Source organism: Trichosurus vulpecula, chromosome 1, assembly GCF_011100635.1.
Source record: "Trichosurus vulpecula isolate mTriVul1 chromosome 1, mTriVul1.pri, whole genome shotgun sequence".
NCBI classification, from domain to species: Eukaryota; Metazoa; Chordata; class Mammalia; order Diprotodontia; family Phalangeridae; genus Trichosurus; species Trichosurus vulpecula.
This window is the reverse complement of record NC_050573.1, coordinates 431,185,347-431,203,011: the sequence shown is the minus strand read 5'-3', so window position 1 is coordinate 431,203,011 and position 17,665 is coordinate 431,185,347. Positions and strand designations below refer to the sequence as shown.

The 17,665-nt window shown below is 38.1% G+C and overlaps 1 protein-coding gene across 2 annotated transcripts in view; it reads left to right on the top strand.

Annotated features, from left to right (window-relative positions):
* ADAMTS6 (ADAM metallopeptidase with thrombospondin type 1 motif 6) overlaps window positions 1-17,665 on the top strand; it is a 316,340-nt gene that overhangs the window by 242,380 nt on the left and 56,295 nt on the right. For both annotated transcript variants that reach the window (XM_036736575.1, XM_036736573.1), the window contains exons 14-19: window positions 2,479-2,581; window positions 8,140-8,273; window positions 10,009-10,132; window positions 11,090-11,170; window positions 13,607-13,770; window positions 14,229-14,367. In XM_036736575.1, coding sequence (XP_036592470.1) covers window positions 2,479-2,581; window positions 8,140-8,273; window positions 10,009-10,132; window positions 11,090-11,170; window positions 13,607-13,770; window positions 14,229-14,367 — 745 coding nt within the window. The remainder of the gene's footprint in view (window positions 1-2,478; window positions 2,582-8,139; window positions 8,274-10,008; window positions 10,133-11,089; window positions 11,171-13,606; window positions 13,771-14,228; window positions 14,368-17,665) is intronic.

Sequence of the window (17,665 nt, the reverse complement as noted above, 5' to 3'; positions counted from 1 at the left end):
TAAGGACAGATTTGAACTCAGATCCTCCTGACTCCAGATCTGGCACTCTATACATTATATCTTTCCAGTATGATAAAAATCGATAGATCAACCCGTATAAACAAAAGCTCTTTGGGATACTCAGTAATTTTTCAGTGTGTCAAGGGGTCCTGAGGCCAAAAACTTGGAGAACATCTATCTCCATACCTTCACTGTACCTTCTTGCCTTTGTGCCTTTGTTTGGAATCTTTGTGAAAAGCCTTTCCCTTTTTTTAATCCAGTTTTTATTATTCCTTTAGCACTCGGTTCAAGATCTGCTTCCTCTAAGAAGTTTGCCTGACTCACACTACCTTATCCCAATCTTCCCTTTAATTTGCTTTTTCCTGCTACCTTTGTACAACTCTATACTTTGTATGTGTTACCTTGGGATTTTCTCTAGTTCCTTCATACATTTTTATTGTACATCTTGTTCTAAGTCTACTGCAAGGACAGTAATTCCATCATACTTAGTGTGGCATAAATGAAATGAGTGCTGACTTAATGCCTATTGAGTTAATTTTAAATGAAGTTGTTAGGACTTGTGACCAAAAGGACATGGTAAACTTCAAATGAATGGCATTTCTGAAAACATGAGGTAGTACATATCTCGAAAAAAATATCCTGTTAAATGGAAAGATTACCAAAAGCTCTTATAATGTGTCCTGAATGTACTTAAAAGAGAACATTGCTTGATGCCCCAGCGCAGTGGGTTATGGAGCAAAAGGCCTGGGAAGCACATCCTTCCAACATGATGTACCATATCATCTGGGCTGCCTGCCTATTTTAGTTTATTGTTAATTAGAAGTGAGAATAGTAATTTAACAAGTAGAATTATTAGCACCATGACTGAACTTTTTAGTATTCCTAAAAGTATTCTAAACTTTAGGGTTCCCAAAAGAGGCTAGAATGTATGCCACTGTTTTCGAATTCTGAAACTTTAGGTTTGATATGGTGGGAATCTGAACTACTAAATGTAGAGTATTATAATGATAATAGAACTATTTCCATGTGATGATATATAATTTAAAAAAAATTTAATCCATCTTAGAAAAATCACCAAAAAAGTGTGTAGAAATTGAGAAGAGAGACAGGTGGGTGGTAAAATCACCTTCACATTGAGTCGTGGGGCTTCCAGTAACATATTCTGCATCTATTTGGAAATTTTGGTCCAATGACATGTTCTTTTCATGTTTGAGGGAAATGTTTTCTTAATCAGCATTTCAGAAGCTTGTAACTTCATGTTTTAAGTAGCTTTAGAACTAGCAAAGATAAGTCAGATTAGGCCAGATGGTTCAAACACTGCAATATGTTACACTTTGAACTCTTCGAATTGGAAGGGCATTTGGGAAATTATAGGATCATAGATTAAGAGATAGAAGGAGCTTGAGAGGTTATCTAGAAGTGTCAAATATATGGCAACCTGTAACACTCCTGAACCAGATTAAAATATAATTGGGAAATATTTAATGAAATAAATTAAAAATATGATAAAACATAGATAATATTAATATATGGTTTTCTAAAGTCAATAGATACCTATTGGAATTCTTAGGTACAGTTTAGTGGCCACCATTTCTACTTGAGTTTGACACCATTGGTCTTGTCCAATCGTCTCATTTTACAGAGGTGGGTATTGAGGCCTGGATGAGTTTAATCACTTGCCCAGATTGCAAAATGGTAGTTAGGATTTGAACCTGCGTCCTCTGACTCCACATCCAACCTTGTTATAGTACCTATGTTGTTTGGAATTGAGATCTGGCTAGATTGACAATGCTTTTTCTTTTTTATTATATCACATAGAAGAATAATATCCAAAAACAACCCTTTTATGTATGGAACTTACACACATTTGAGACCTGTTCACTATTTTTATTCTTGATAATGTTAATAAGCCTAATGTAAATCTCAATGCACCCAAATTCTTTGAATTTGAAGGTGTTTAAACTTTAGGCCAAATATTTCCCTCAGTCTCATTCCCAGCCCTAAAATGTGGTCTTTGTCAGGGCTAGACAGTAAACAGCTACAGTAGTAGTTCTCCAAACCACAATTAATAGTGCTGAATGTCAGGTTGCAAACCTGCCGCTTGATCCCTTAAATACCTCACTGAGAACAGCTGTAGCAGCTGCACCTAGAGCTGTGTGACTAAAAAAAGACTTTGTGTTTAACTTCTTCAGCTAGTTTTTACGTGTGTTTATAAGGAGATACCTGATGGATTGATTGCAAAGTGGATTGTGACCTGTAATCTGAGTGTCAGGTTGTACGGCAACTGTTGTAACACTTAACTTTGTTTAAAATGACTTCAATAACTTCATACTGACCTAAGGCTGAAAAACAGACACTTCAGTCTGAATACTGATTGCAAAACAATAGAGGTGAGGCTCAGTGCAAAGTCAAGGCCATGAAGCTGTTGATCCATTGCTTGATAACTCTGCATTTATGATTTTTTTTGTTTCATTTCAGCCATGCCCATCAGGGGCCCGAGATTTTCGAGAAAAACAGTGTGCGGATTTTGACAATATGCCTTTCCGGGGAAAATATTATAACTGGAAGCCCTACACTGGAGGTAATGTATAAGTGATGGAGACTCCAGGATGCTTGAGATCTTTGCTACCATATAGGTATTAGCAGAGAGAAGCATGTTCTGCACTACCAGGATATAAGTGTTGGTTGGAAAGTAATTCTTGTGGGGACATTTCTCCCTTTAGGAAGGTTCCTAGGTTAGTGAAGTTGATGAAAATCATAAAGTAATCTATTATTTTTGTTTCATGAGTGCAAAATCCTTTAAAGTGGGTGTCTATATTTACACAAAATAGTGTCATATTTGCAAGTCTTGCTTGAGGCTACTCTGAGGTATTGTCTTAAGATAGACTTTGGAAGGTTTGGAATATCAGTCTTGATACAAGGAAGTACAGAGCTTAGAACAAGACAGCAAGATACCCATAAGATTTAGGGCAGTCAGGGAAGATTGTGGAAACTAGTCAGATTCCCCTGAATAGAACTGGGCCTCACACTGGGGCCCTGAAGGGAATAGGACACCCTCTATATACATTTAAACCAGTAAAGTCTGATGGGTTTTTATAGAGTTCATATCTGAGTCTAGCCAGCCTGAACTTTGGGGGAAGAGAGGGAGGAGCCCGGACCTAAGGGACAGGTATTGATTGGTTCTAGTAGGGAGAGGAAAGACTCCTATGGAATAGTTGGCTAGTTAATATTCCAACTTTTCACAAGTGGGAAAAGGGCTTTAGACCATTACTATTGGGCTTAGTCTGATGGTGTGACAGCTTCCCTGTTGGAACTTTTTAAGTTTCCCCTTGGGACTTCTCAGTTTAGTAGGTAGAGGTCATTACAGGCATACCTTGCCTTTCTAAAACATTTATAATCTTTGCATTGTCTGGCACCATCAATCTGAAATAAGCTCCAATTGTCTTAGGAAAAGTTGGTGTAACATCTTAGATGAAGTCTATCAGGGGATTGTGATTTAAGATAGCTAGATACATAGATAGATAGATAAAGTGCCCATTAGCTAGGACATAAATTCTGAGTTCTCACTAATTAATTACCTTGACTAGATATCAGGAGCAACCTCAAACACTTTCTTGGCTTCTGAGATTTCAGAGGCAGATTCTGGTGGGATTTTTCTTCTGGATAATTCATCAGGACCTTTGTTCAACTGTCTGAAGAAAGCTGAGACTGCAGGTCATTGGTCCAAGAAAAAAAAAGTTTATCGTTTTCCTGCCAGTCCTTTTGGTCATTTACTGATAAATGGATCATTGAAAACCATAGCCAATGCCCAAACTTGCCTTTTTCCACTCATGGGGTCTTCATCAGAAATTGTTATCAATTAGCAAAAATAGCTGATTTGGGTTTCTTCTGTTATTACTTTACCTGTCCACCTTTTAATGAAGATGAGAAAATGAAAGTGTCAAGGTGAAGATAAAATATGGGTGTGAGGAAGTAGGAAGAAAAGTAAGCAGCCTCGATAATTCATAAATCAGATCGTTAGTCCTTCTCACATAAATGCATTTTTTGTATAATTTTTAAGTTGTTGCTATTGTTGTTCAGGCATGTCTGACTCTTTGTGACCCCTTGGACCATACTGTCCATGGAGTTTTCTTGGCAAAGATACTGAAGTGGTTTGCCATTTCCTTCTCCAGTAGATTAAGGCAAACAGGGTTGAATGATTTACCCAGGGTCACACAGCTAGTAGCGTCTAACGTTGTATTTGAACCTATGTCTTCCTGACTCCAAGTCCTTCTCTATCCACTGTACCACCTTGATGTCACTTGACTGAAGGTCATTTTGCCTATTTAACCTACATTTCTGGTGAGTGTAAACTGAAGCTGCTAGTTAGTCATTTGACACTTAAAGGACAACCTTTAGCAGCTAGGTTGTGCCATGGATGGAGCAGTGGTCCTAGAGTTAGGAAGACCTGAGCTCGAATCCAGCCTCAGGCACTTACCAGCTGTTTGTTAACCTCTGTCTGCTTCAATTTCCTCTACAGTAAAATAAATATAATAACAGAACTTCACAAGGTTGTTGTGAAGATCAAATGAGGTAATATTTGTAAAAGGCACTTAACAGTGTCTGGCACATAGTAGGCACTATATAAACACTTATTTCTTTTCCCTTCTTCCCTCTAGCAAGCATAAGTACTACATCTTTGCTGTGAGATCAGTACAGTTTGGGCAGACATTCAACATTAATAATGATGATAACAACTGACATTTATGTAGCACTTTAGGTTTTGCAAAGTGCTTTACATAGATTATATCATTTAAGCCTCACAACCCTGTGAGTGTAGGGACTGAGGATATTATCATCCCTGTTTTCCAAGTGAGGAAATGGGCAAGCTGAGCTTTAGGTAGACTTGGGATTTGAAACTTGACTAGCCTAACTTCAAGTACAAATCCAACACTTTTTGTTGCTCCCTCACTGCTACTCTGAGGTTCAAATTCATTGAGGTGCCTTGAAACTAACAAACAAGATAATGGGGAGTTTTCTCCTATCATTACTATAAAGAAGACAAGACAGACTATGTAGCTTGTAGGTCCTTCCTATAGCATACCACCTCAAGGGATTAGTGAAATATGTAAAGACCTTTTCTGGCAATATTTTTTTTAAATCTAACCATTCAAAGGTAAGCACTATCAGATTTCATACCAATACAATCAAAAGTCAGAAAACATTGAGAGTGGGATAATGGTGAGGAAAGCCAGGAAAGTGTCACAGCAATTTAGAGAACTTTTATTTATGAGAGACTTAAGAACCAGAATTAGTAGCTTGGCCCATCTCCTAAAGAAGGAACCTAGTTATGCTCTGAGATGCCTGAGCTAACAGCATGCTGGTAACACTTAGCAAAAATATGTCCTGGAACCTATTCTTCATAATAATTACATAGGACATGTAGAAACTGTGTGAACTGGTTTGAAGGATTGGAATTGAAGATAGTGAACTCAGGTTCAGATCTTGCAGCAAGATTTTTTTTGCTTGCTCTGCCAGATTTTAATTATCAGTTAAATTTTCCTTCCAAAATCTAGTAGTTTTGTAGGAGGAATTCATTAAATCATGTCCAAACAGAACTTTTAACCCCATGCAGTAAAGATTCAAATCTAGTAAGATGAAATTTAATTTAGATAAATAGAAGAATCTTATACTTTGATACCAAAAATCCATTTCTCAAATAAAAGATGAGAGGGCCATGGCTACATTGCAGTTTGTCTTAAAAAAATCAAAAGGATTTCAGTGGACTGCAAGCTCTCAGTACAGGTCAATACAGAAAGCTAATGCAATGTTAGGTCACTTTAACAGGCATGATATTCAGGACTAAGGAAGTGGGACTGATCAGAACACATCTGGAGTATTATATTGACTTCCAGATGTCACATTTTAGGAAGGACATTGAGAAATTGGAAAGGAGGAAGGCTCTGGGGGAAGGCTTCCAGGATGTTAGAAGGCCTTGAGGTTCTTTGCATATAGAGACTGGTTGGAGAAGTGGGGGTTGTTTAGCAGGAAGAAAATTAGTCTTAGGGCCAGGGCAAAATTAGTTGTGTTCAAGTATTTGAAGAGTTATTTAAAGAGAGGGTTATATTTGTTCTATTTGGCCCCAGAGATCAGGAGCATTGGGTAGGGGGTTGCAAAGTAGAAAATTTAGATTTGATGTCTGGAAAAACATCTCAACAGTCAGAGCCATCCCAAAGTGGGATGGATTGCCTAGGGAGGGAATTGCCACTAACTGCGAGTCTTCAGGAAAAGGATACATGGGCCCTTTATTGGTTACAGTGTAGAGGGATTCTTGCTCAGGTGTGGGTTACACTAGATGGCTTTGGATTGTGTGATTCTCCAGTTCTGTGGCCCCTCTCCAGTTCGCCATGATTTTTCAGACATCACAAGTTCAATAGTCACCTGCACAGGTGTTCTTGGTACCTTGGGAGATAGCTTACCTGGATCTAATGACCAGAAGTCATCAGGGGCACCTAGGTATTCTCTTATTACCACCCTGCTAATCTTGGACTTTAGCTCCCAGGGAGCTTGGATTTTAGTACAATTTTAGTACTGTCCTTTTCAATTTTTTCTCTGTAAGAGAAAACAGAAGCAAAATCAAATTAAGTAATCCTACTTTCTCTGAGTTGTATATTCCAGTTGTCCCATTTCACCCCGAAAGGCAGTCCTGTCCTTGTGTTGTTCAGCAAGTCAAGTCAACAAGCATTTGTTAAATACCTACTATGTGCCTAGCACTGTGCTAAGTACTGAGGATACAAGAAAGGCCAAAACAGTCCCTTCTCTTAAGGAGCTCATGTGGCAAGACAGAATGTAAACAGCTATGTACAAGCAAGATATAGAAAAGATAAATTGGAAGTAATCTCATAGGGAAGGCACTGAGATTAAGGAGAACTGGGAAAGGCAGGGAGGCCAACCAGTAGTTTATTGCAATAGTCCAGGAGTGAGATGATGAACAATGTTTTAACTGAGGCATGGTAGTATCAGAAGAGAGTGTCAACTTCTTTTCTCTAATATAGAAACAATAACAACCTCTAATCGCCATGATTATCATTCTTATTCATAGTGATAATTTATTACACATAAACAATGGTTTCTTCATGTACTAAGTAATGGGGAGAAAAGCCCATCTTCAGTGGCCAGCACTGGGCTTTGGACATAGTTGTCCTTCAATAAATGTTTATGAAATTGAAATTGAACCCAAATACACTGTGGTCTTCTGATGTGCCTTAGCTGCCCATTTCAAAAATGACTTTTATCTTTGCCATCTTCTCTCCTAAATATGTATAGACCTTCATTACAAAGTGGAATTCCCCAGGAGCTACAGCAGGCTTACATTTTAATCTGAATTAAAGATATTTAGTTTTGAAAGATGTAACTGTATTTTCCATGTTTATTTTTTTCAATAATTTCTTAGATTCAGTTCAAGAAAGAGTCATTAAGCCTGTGCTATATGCAAAGCACTGTGTTAGGTGCTGATACAAAGGAGCTGTCATCAAAGTGCTTAATCCTATCTATTTCATTTATCAATTTCTCCCATATTGGAGCCATGGCAGAGGACAGGACAGGGTTAAGGCAGGTACAGGTTCCATTTATCCTGCAGCTGTCATGCCTCTCCTAGAAGAAGCAGAGTTTTCTTTTTTGCTCCTAGAAGAAGTGCTTCTGGTGAAACAATATTTCCGTACTTGATCTCACCAACTTCAATAGCAAGTGGCAATATCTTCAGCAGAACTTCCTGTCTAGAAAGTTAATTATCTCATTTTTCCTATAAACCTTATTTCATTAGTTTTTTTTTTCAATTGGCAGGCTTTTTTACTGTGAGCACTTTTGACCTACAACATGCTGAAAACTTATGTTAAAAATACTTGGGATGTCAAATCTTAGAGCTTCTTAGTAGGTCCCTTGGGTTGTATTGGCAGGGAGGATGTTGACCCAATTTTGGCGAACAAGAAACTTTAGCAAAGGCTGAAAGGAAGTTAAGAAACTACACATCTGAATATACGTTCAAGAGGTGCTATGTGATGCCCCTGGGAATTGCACAACTGCCATGGCTGATACTGAAGTTACCCTTTCTTTAGAAGGACTACTTTATTGATCTCTCCTCTATTTATTGTGCTTGTCCAGGTGGGGTGAAGCCCTGTGCATTAAATTGCTTGGCTGAAGGTTACAATTTTTACACGGAACGTGCCCCTGCAGTGATAGATGGAACTCAGTGCAATGCCGATTCACTGGATATCTGTATCAATGGAGAATGCAAGGTTGCTCAGATGTTGTATTTTGCTTTGTTGTGGGTCTTTGAGGGTTAAAAGGGAGAGGGAGAGGCAGGGAAATGGAAATTATATGTTTGCTGCTTTGTGACTTTTTTTTTCCTCCTTCTCTGCACCCTTAGCAGTATTAAAGAAAAGTACATCTATAGAGAGAACTGGGTAGTTCCCATTAAAACCACTGGGAGCCATATACATACATCTGAGGGTAGAATTTGGCCTGTGGATTTAATAATCCATTTGTATTCAACCACCACACAAATGGGATTTGTTGGAATGCCCTAGTTACGATGCTATTGTTTTGCCAGAGTTATGAAAATGTTTTGGAGCTATAATTTCTGTTATTCTTCTATGTTGTTTACAAACAAGATGGCAGAAAAAGAGCTGGCATGGGAAGTACTTCCAGTTCGGCCCTAATTCATATGGTTGCCATATGTTTGCCTTGGGAGAGCATTTGATTCTGCCTTATGCCATAATTCTTCCTCCAAGTAGGAGACCGCTCTCATGTTCTTCCTCCTCCTCTGCCCCTATCTGAGTTGATTAGAGTGGTTTTCATTTAATTGAGATATTTTATCTTAAGGAATTAACCAGACTAGCTTAGCATTTGTTCAGTTTTTCTAGGATCTGAGTTAAGGCCAATTTATTGTAAGAAAAGTGTAAAGGCCTTCATTCACCAAAGTATCAATATAATTAAACATGATTTTCTCTGCTTCAAGGTGAAGCTTGCACAAAGCTCAGTTCCTCCGTCTGTCGGGGTGAAGGGCTAATGAATACACATAGCTCTCTTGTAGAGGACCCTACTAGACTTCACGGTGGCTAAATTCTTTGCATCTTGTTTCCAAATACAGTGTTACTCATTTGATGATACAGTTTCTAGTTCATGTTAACATCCTGAATCAGACTTTTCAATATACCTGGCTTCTTGTAAACTGTCAGCTCAATTCTGTGACCCTAATTCTTAAGACCATCAAGACAGCTTGGTCTGAGGATTTACAGCCACAACTCAAGTACCTGTTTTCCAGAGTTGACAATCAAACATTTAAATTCAATTATTAAAATACACCCATGGGCCCTACATCTGTACAAATAAACAAGAGTTAAAATAATCAAATTGGAAATTTGGATTTTAGCTTCCTCATCACCAAATGATGATGAATGAAGATGTATGCCATGTCTGATTATCACATCTAAGTTTTAAGTGTGACGAACCTGTCACAAAGTTGTTGATTGTTTTGGTGGCAGCTGACCTCCGGACTCTTGCTCAGTCCTATACAGATCTACCATTTCAAGACATAAGCCAATATTTTCTGCTTCTTACACTTGTTATTCTTTACAGTGAGATTAAGGCCTAGTCTTGTCATCTTAGACAAGAGAGTGTTATTAACTGGTTGGGAGATATAGTCATGCCCTGTGTCTGTGAGACAGGGGTGGGAATGGGGATATACAGGTGTAAGTGGAAAGATCATCAGGAAAAAAAAAAGATAAAAAAAGAAAGCCTGGAATAGAATTGTATGCTTTCTCTTTAGTGGAATCATATTGAATTATTTATTCTTCCCACCTGAGAAGTGTTGGCTCAGGACTTATTTGTTGGAGTGTAGACAGGAAACAAGAGGATGGTGGTTCATTCTGGGATTTTTTGTGACAAAAAAGAAAACTGTATACATTCTTTTCAGGTATGGATCCAAAAATCCTTCTTTGTGATATATTGAATATTTTGTTCTGTTTCTAGCATGTAGGTTGTGATAATATTTTGGGATCTGATGCTAGGGAAGACAGATGTCGAGTCTGTGGAGGGGATGGAAGCACATGTGATGCCATTGAAGGGTTTTTCAATGATTCTTTGCCCAGAGGAGGTAAGTGTTTATGGATAACCCTTCCTTACTTTGTCAGACCTCAGAAAAATTTTTGTTTCTTCCCTTACTTTTTAACTACTTAGTTTAGGCAGACTGTCAAAGGTGGGTTTTTTGTTTGTTCGATTTTTTTTTTACTAAATTTTCATTCTAATTATTGACTTTCTGGCTTCATGTTGTCAGTTCAATCGAACAAGCATTATTAAGTGCTTACTGTATACAAAAGACTGCTAGGTGCTGAGAGACAAAAATAAGATAGACTCTTTACCCCCATAGAGATTATAATCTAGTTGGGTAGTATTTATTAAGCACCTACTATGTGCCAGAACTCTGCTAAATACTTTACGAATATTATCTCATTTCATCTTCACAATAAGCCTGGATGGCAGGTACTATTATTATCCCCATTTTACAGCTGAGAACACTGAGGAAGACAGAGGTTTAAGTGACTTGCCCCAGATCATACAGCTAGCAAGTATCCGAGGCCTAATTTGAACTCAGTTCTTCCAGACTCCAGTCCCAGTGCTCTATCCACTGCATTATCTAGCTGCCTCTCAAGAGGAGACAAATCAGAATTTAAGTGTAAAAGATGACAATAAAATCTATTAGAATTCGAAGAAGGACAGAAATATGCAGGCATTGAATAGCCTAGTATCTTGCCTCCTAAGGGAGGGGAGGTTGCTGTCCAGATTGTACTGAAATCCCTAAAGTTTTGACAAATTAACAGAGCAGGGTGTACAGGACTGTGGATTGAAGGAGAAATAATATACCAACAGAATAAGCTTTCTGCCTTAGATTTTAAGCTGATTGTGAAAAACAGTTTTAAATGAGAGGGATTCCAGCCTAGATATATCTACTTTGAAAAATTTCCAAATTCTCATGAGTCATTAGTAAAGATTTATTTTCTGGCCAAGGCTCCATGTGTAGACAGATTGTTACAGGTCTGCTTTTATGTTGCAGGCTACATGGAAGTTGTGCATATTCCAAGAGGCTCTGTCCACATTGAAGTCAGAGAGGTGGCCATGTCAAAAAACTACATTGGTAAGAAGTTTTCAAGAACTAAAGCAATGAGAGAAAACAACATGGCGTCATGAAAGAGGATACTTTCTGCTTTGGGTCACAAAGTCATTTACTTTACACAATCACAAGTAAACTGTTTAAAGGATGAAAAGTTAGCAACTTAAGCCCCTGTTGCCTGGTGGTTTGGCTTTTTTGTCTACTCAAGTGATGAAGTAGAGACTATTGGAGAAAGCTGGGTGGAAAGTTCGCTCTCCTTTTACAAGCCCAACCACTGTCTCCTGTGAAACCTGTGTTATAAAGGTACTTTCAGAATGGTACTCTCCCACCTCCATCCCCACCCCCAAGCAGCTCCTCTCTGTCGTCCGGTCCTTTCTTTCTTCTTGTAACTCAGAAGGTTCCTTTGCTTTCACCCAAGAATTTAGGCTTGCTTCCTGCACCAGCAGTACCCTGAAGAGAAATAGAATTTCTAGTACCCTCTTCCCTTTGCTTTTTTTTTAACCACTCTTTGCCAGACGTTCTACACACCTGAACCTATTCCTACACCATCCAAACCCAACATGGAAATACACTCAAGTCAGGAGTTTCTCAGTTCTGGGAAATAACCGTTGTTATAGAGTGTTTGTTAAAAGTTTGCTATGTTTATGAAATGCTTTTTGGCAATATTATTTAGGTATTTTCTACTGTTCATTTGCCTAGTAGTTGAGGAAATGGAGCCACAACTAAATCACAGAATCAGAAGCTCAGGGTTGACAGGGATCTCAGCTGCCATCCAGCCCAACTCATACCTTAGGAGGAATTGCCTTTGCACTACCAAGTACACTACAAGTGTTCGTGAGCCTGCTACTTCACAGTATAGCTGGTTCTGACTAGCTCTAATTGTTAGGAATGTCTTCCACAGATGTGCCAAAATTTGTTCCTCTGCAACTTCATTGATTACTGCTTGTTATATCTTCTGACCAAATAGAATCAATCTAATGCCTTTTTCACTTAGCAAATCTTCAAAAAATTAAGGCTAGCCTTGCTGTCATATTTGGGTGACATTTGTCACCCTGCCATCTGAATGTAAACAATAGCTGTTCTTTTTTCATCTTTATTCGTTTTTTATGCAAAAAGAGCATAAGAAAAGAGCATAAAGGAGCATATACTTTGCAAGTAATCGAGTAATACTTCACTTAGATCTTAAACTATATTACAAGGTAATTAATTATTAAAAACTATCTGGTACTGGCTAAGAAATAGAAAGGTAGATCAGTGGAACCGAGAAGACATACAATTTACAGTGGCAAAGGACTATAGTAATCTTGTGTTTGACAACTATAAAGACTTAAGTTTCGGGGATAAGAATTCATTATTTGGTAAAAATTGTTGGGAAAACCGGAAAGGAGTCTGGCAGAAATTGGACATAGACCAATATCTTACACCATTTACCAAGATAAGGTGAAAATGGATACATGACCTAGATATAAAGAGAAATATTACAAGAAAATTTGAAGAACATGGAACACTTTACCAATTGGACTTATGGATAGGCAAACAATTTATGAATAAACCAAATAAAAACAAATCTAAAACACAACAAAATCAATTTATCTTTAAATAAACCTTGATACGTCCATGTGCAAAAAGGTCAAATTCCTTTAAGAAATTAAACTAATTTTCACAGTTTATCAGAGGGAAGATGGAAAGTGGTAGAAGGAGAAGGAAATGGATATTCATGGAACCCTCACATTAACCCAGGAGGGAACTTTATGGGTTATCCAGCCCCACTAGAAACGTGGATCCTTTCTAAAACATCTGTAGCAAGTGACTGGGCATCCTCGGCCCACAGGTGACAAGTGATGGGCAACTTATTTCCTCTTGAAACAACTTCTTCCATTTTTAGGACAGCTCTAATTATTAGGATATTTTTCTGTAGATCAAGCTAATATCTGTGTCCATGTAATTTTCCTCCATGTCCAGGCCTTGTGTCTCCTACACTTGGAAACTCTGAATATCTGAAGCCAGCTGCCATTTCCACCTAGAGGTTTCTCTTCTCAATCTTAAATATACCTACCTAATCAGGTTGTTGAGGGAGGTGAAAATATTTTGTAATGAGAAGGAACATGAGTAGGGTTTTGAGAAATCAAATACCCCAGGACCATATAGCTACCTTTCCATTTTCTTTGGTTAGTTAAGCACATAGGCTGAATATTTAAAACTTGTGAGACAAACTAGTGAAACTACCTTACTGGTAAAAGAATTTTCTTGGGACGTATTCTTCAGGAAAGGGAGAAATCTCATTTTTAAATTGTGTATGCAGATATCTCAAAGCCCCAATTCTGAAGGGAAATGGGACCAATCTGGTGGTACTCTTGCTTATTCTACTTGCTATTGCCTGAACTGGTAGTTATATGTAGTCAAATAGCAGGGCTATAGGATTAGATGGTATTTCAGATTTGTTACTTTGTTCTTTTTAAGCTTTAAAATCTGAAGGAGATGACTACTATATTAATGGTGCCTGGACTATTGACTGGCCAAGGAAGTTTGATGTTGCTGGAACGGCTTTCCATTACAAGAGGCCAACTGATGAACCAGAGTCACTGGAAGCCCTAGGTCCCACCTCGGAAAATCTCATCATCATGGTAACTATTTTCTAATTTATCCTCCTCTGAGGATACAGATGGGAAAATTAAGGCACATAAAAGTCAATTGACTTGCCCAAGGGTATATAATTTATGGCAGTGACAAGGACTCCTAGACTTCAAATCTAGTGTTCCGTGGGAGTATAATATGTAAATCTTTGAATTCTTAGTGGTTGCATAATTAATATTTTTCTGTGTAAATAGGAAAGCTAATAGAACTGATCAGATTAAAAAAAATCACCTGTACTAATGGAAGTAAAAAGAAAATCAGTATATGTCCATGTTTTAATTATCCCAAATTTCTTTTGGATATATTTGAAAGAGTTATGAAGGCCTATTTTTATGACTTCCCCCATCCCCCATCCACAAAACATGAGAGATCTAGTTGAAATGTAATTGCAAGTTGCTCTATATTTTACTATTTAAAATGTAGCTTAATCAGTTGTTTTCAATGTCAGATTCTACTTCAGGAACAGAATTTGGGAATTAGATATAAGTTCAACGTTCCTATCACTCGCACGGGCAGTGGAGACAATGAAGTTGGCTTTGCATGGAATCATCAGCCTTGGTCAGAATGTTCAGCTACTTGTGCTGGAGGTAAGATCCCCACTAGACAGCCCCGTGGAAGGGCAGGATGGATGACCCAACCCACTCTGTGCTGTGCTTTGTGTTTGTGGAAGGAGCTAATTAAAACATCTCTTGCAGGTCTGCTTCAAGCTATCCTTGAGCAAAAGAAAATTTGCTTTCATTATATTATATTTCGTTTGTTTTCAACTTCATGTAATTTGTACAGATTTGTTGGTAAAAATACATCTTGGCACAGTGAGTGTCTCTCTTTGCTGATGCTTCTCCCAAGACTATCTTGAAGTTGGGCTGTTTGCTTTTCACGAGAGCTTTCTTGGTAAAGGACATCAGAAGGTTTAAGTAAGGAAATAAGCAAGAACCTAAAGCATAGTTGAGACTTCCTGTAAATGGGGGTTGGGGGTGGGCAATGATAGCGTATGGGTGTATGTGTATGTATGTGTGTGTGTATGTGTGCTTCTCATGACCCGATTTAGGCTCTCTTCCCCGCCAGCCCCCAAAGATAAAAGGGACAGACTGGGAAACATTCAGCAGTAACTGGCAACAGGGTTTCTGGGTTAATGATATATGCCAACCCCGTAGAGGTCACTCAGAGAGGTAGCTGCTAGGTGGTGGTTGGTGATGTGTTGGTTGTCCCATGTGCATTTTTCATGGGTGCCTTTTCCCAACAATTTACTGTATTCCTAATCCTCCTCCCTCTAGTGGCCACCAATGCAATTCTTTACCTCTGGCTGGGAGAGCAGGACAGTTGGCTTCCTTCAAAGCCAACACCATTGCTGCTGCATGGACTGGTGAGTAGAAGAGCTGTGTGAACAGCATCTTTCTTCTCTCTGGAGACTAAATGCATCGCCTCCACCAAACCCCTTGATTCCACCAGACAAGGGAATGAGGGACTTAAAAATACTCCTCAACCCTAGTCTTGAACCCTGTAGAGCACCTCACCATACCTTACCAAATTTGAGGAATGACCAAACTTTTACTAGCTATAACTTAGTACTGGGGAAAGCTAAGGGACAAAAAAGAAATGCCCCTAATTCTTCTGATGTTTATCTCCTCTTCCTTGTCCTGTAGACATATTGTTTTATATGGACTTTAGTCTCATTAATTTCATCCCTACTGAGATCCCAAAGATGTTCTCCTCTCATGGTATTAGGAAGAGAGTTTGGGCCACGAAATGATTGTGCTAATCCAGGTTCAGCCTTGTGTGGGGTTGGACAGAATTAACTGATGGTTATGGCAGTCCCATCCTTAATTAAACATAACTGAATCTTTGGTAATCGGCAAATAGGAAAACAATAAATTGTGAAAAAGAAATGAAAGGCAAATGAACTAAGTGTACTAACTATTTTTTCCAGTCTATAGGTGTTATGAAATCATGCCATGTGTGATTCAGGGCATATTCAAAGGCTTTCTCATGACAGTTGGGTTTTACATGCAAATGCTTTCCCACTTTGTGTTATGGGCATGTTGAAGACAGGCACTACAGACCATTGACATTTTCTTTTAAAAAAGTAAGAAATATTTATAGTGAATGATGGTTTAAGTTTTTTGCCATTGAATTCTATTTTAATGGCATTCATGCATCTAGCTAGCGCTCTGCTTTCCATGTGAATTCCTTTGTATTCAGTTTATAAACTCACTTTACAACTTTTTCCACATGCAGAAAAGCCTTTACTAGAGTGGTGTATCTAGATGGGGCCCGGCAACTGAAGTGAGATGTGGAGAATTTTAATAGGGTCCAAGGGAAATGGAAAATCATTTAAGGATTAGGAAACTTAGGGAGGAAATTCTAAATATTGAGGAGGATTAGCCTAGAGAAGAGAAGGTACAAAGGAAATAATTGGAATCTTCAAGGATGTGATAGAATGCTATATATTTTCACAATATTTTTGTGTCATGAATCCCTTTTGCAGCCTGGTGAAGCCTTTGAACCCCTTCTTAGGATAATGGTTTTTCATGTATAAAATAGAAGGCATAAAATTATAAAGGAAACTACTTATATTGAAAGATAGTTATCAACATATTTTTTATAGTCCCCAGGTTAAGAACTCTTGATATAGAAAGAGATAAATAATTGTTCTCTTTTTTTACTGAAGAGAAGAAAAGAAGGAAAGTAGCTTGTGTTGCAGAAGAAATGACTCAATTTAGACATTAGGATATGTTTCAGGAGATGTAATGAAACAGAAACTGTTACTGTGAGAGTCATAAAACAAAGAGACAAACTACTACCAAAGGAGTTTTCTATTTTCATGGGGACATCTTGTGCCAAGTGCGCATATGAGAAGGATGCCACATAAATGAAGAGGTTCTCCATATGCTCCTGTTTGTAATGGCATTATGCTATTGCCTCAGGGCCCTAAGACACTGACAGGTCTCTTCCATGAGACCTGTAGTGCTTCAAAACCGACTGGTTTAGTAATCTAAACAGGAAAAACCAAGTAGTTGAAAAAATGAATATTGTTCATATTATGGCATCCATTTAGATAGCTCATGGAAGTTCTTGGTCTCTATAAATATTGAAGGACCCAAAAGAAGGCTAATAGTGCTTTAAGTTGAACCTCTTTGTATTTTTTATATAAAAGCATAGAATTTAAGAGTAGCAAGGGACAGCAGAGGTTGTCTAGGCCAAGCATTATGTGAAACAAAAATTCCAGTATTCCTAACTACTATTCATGGAACCCTCTGCTTAACATTTCCAGTGATGAGGAACTCACTACCTATCAAAGGAGCTCATTCCACATTTTCAGGCAACAGTAATTTTGGGGGAATTCCCTCATATTTGAGCAGAAATGCATCTTCCTATAATTTCTACCCATCTCTTCCAGTTTTACTGAGAATAAAGCTAGTGAATTTGGGGAATGAATGAGTGTGGTAGAGAGATGGGAAGAAGGAAGAGATTTCAACATGCAAATTGAAAAAAAATCCAACTTGATCTCTTTTAGATCTTTTTCACCTTGATCAAAATGAAAGAAAAAGATACATTGACTACATTGCACTAAGAGTTCCTTAGCCAATGAACTTGGGCTCCTCATCCCTCCAACTTCAAGTCCTATAAATACAGTTTTATGACAGGGTAGGAGTAAAAGATAGCCAATTTAGGCCAAAAGGTGATAATGGAAAGTTTGGGTTCTGCATTAGTGATTTAGTTGTAGTAATTATTATATATAATAGAGAAGCAGCATGATATACTAGAAAAATTCAGCACCCTGGAATTAAAATCCCAATCCTGGTCTCCAAGCCACGTCTTTCTCATCAGTAAAATGGGAAGAATATCTGCCCTATCTACCACTAAATACAGTAAAGGGGAAAGTAC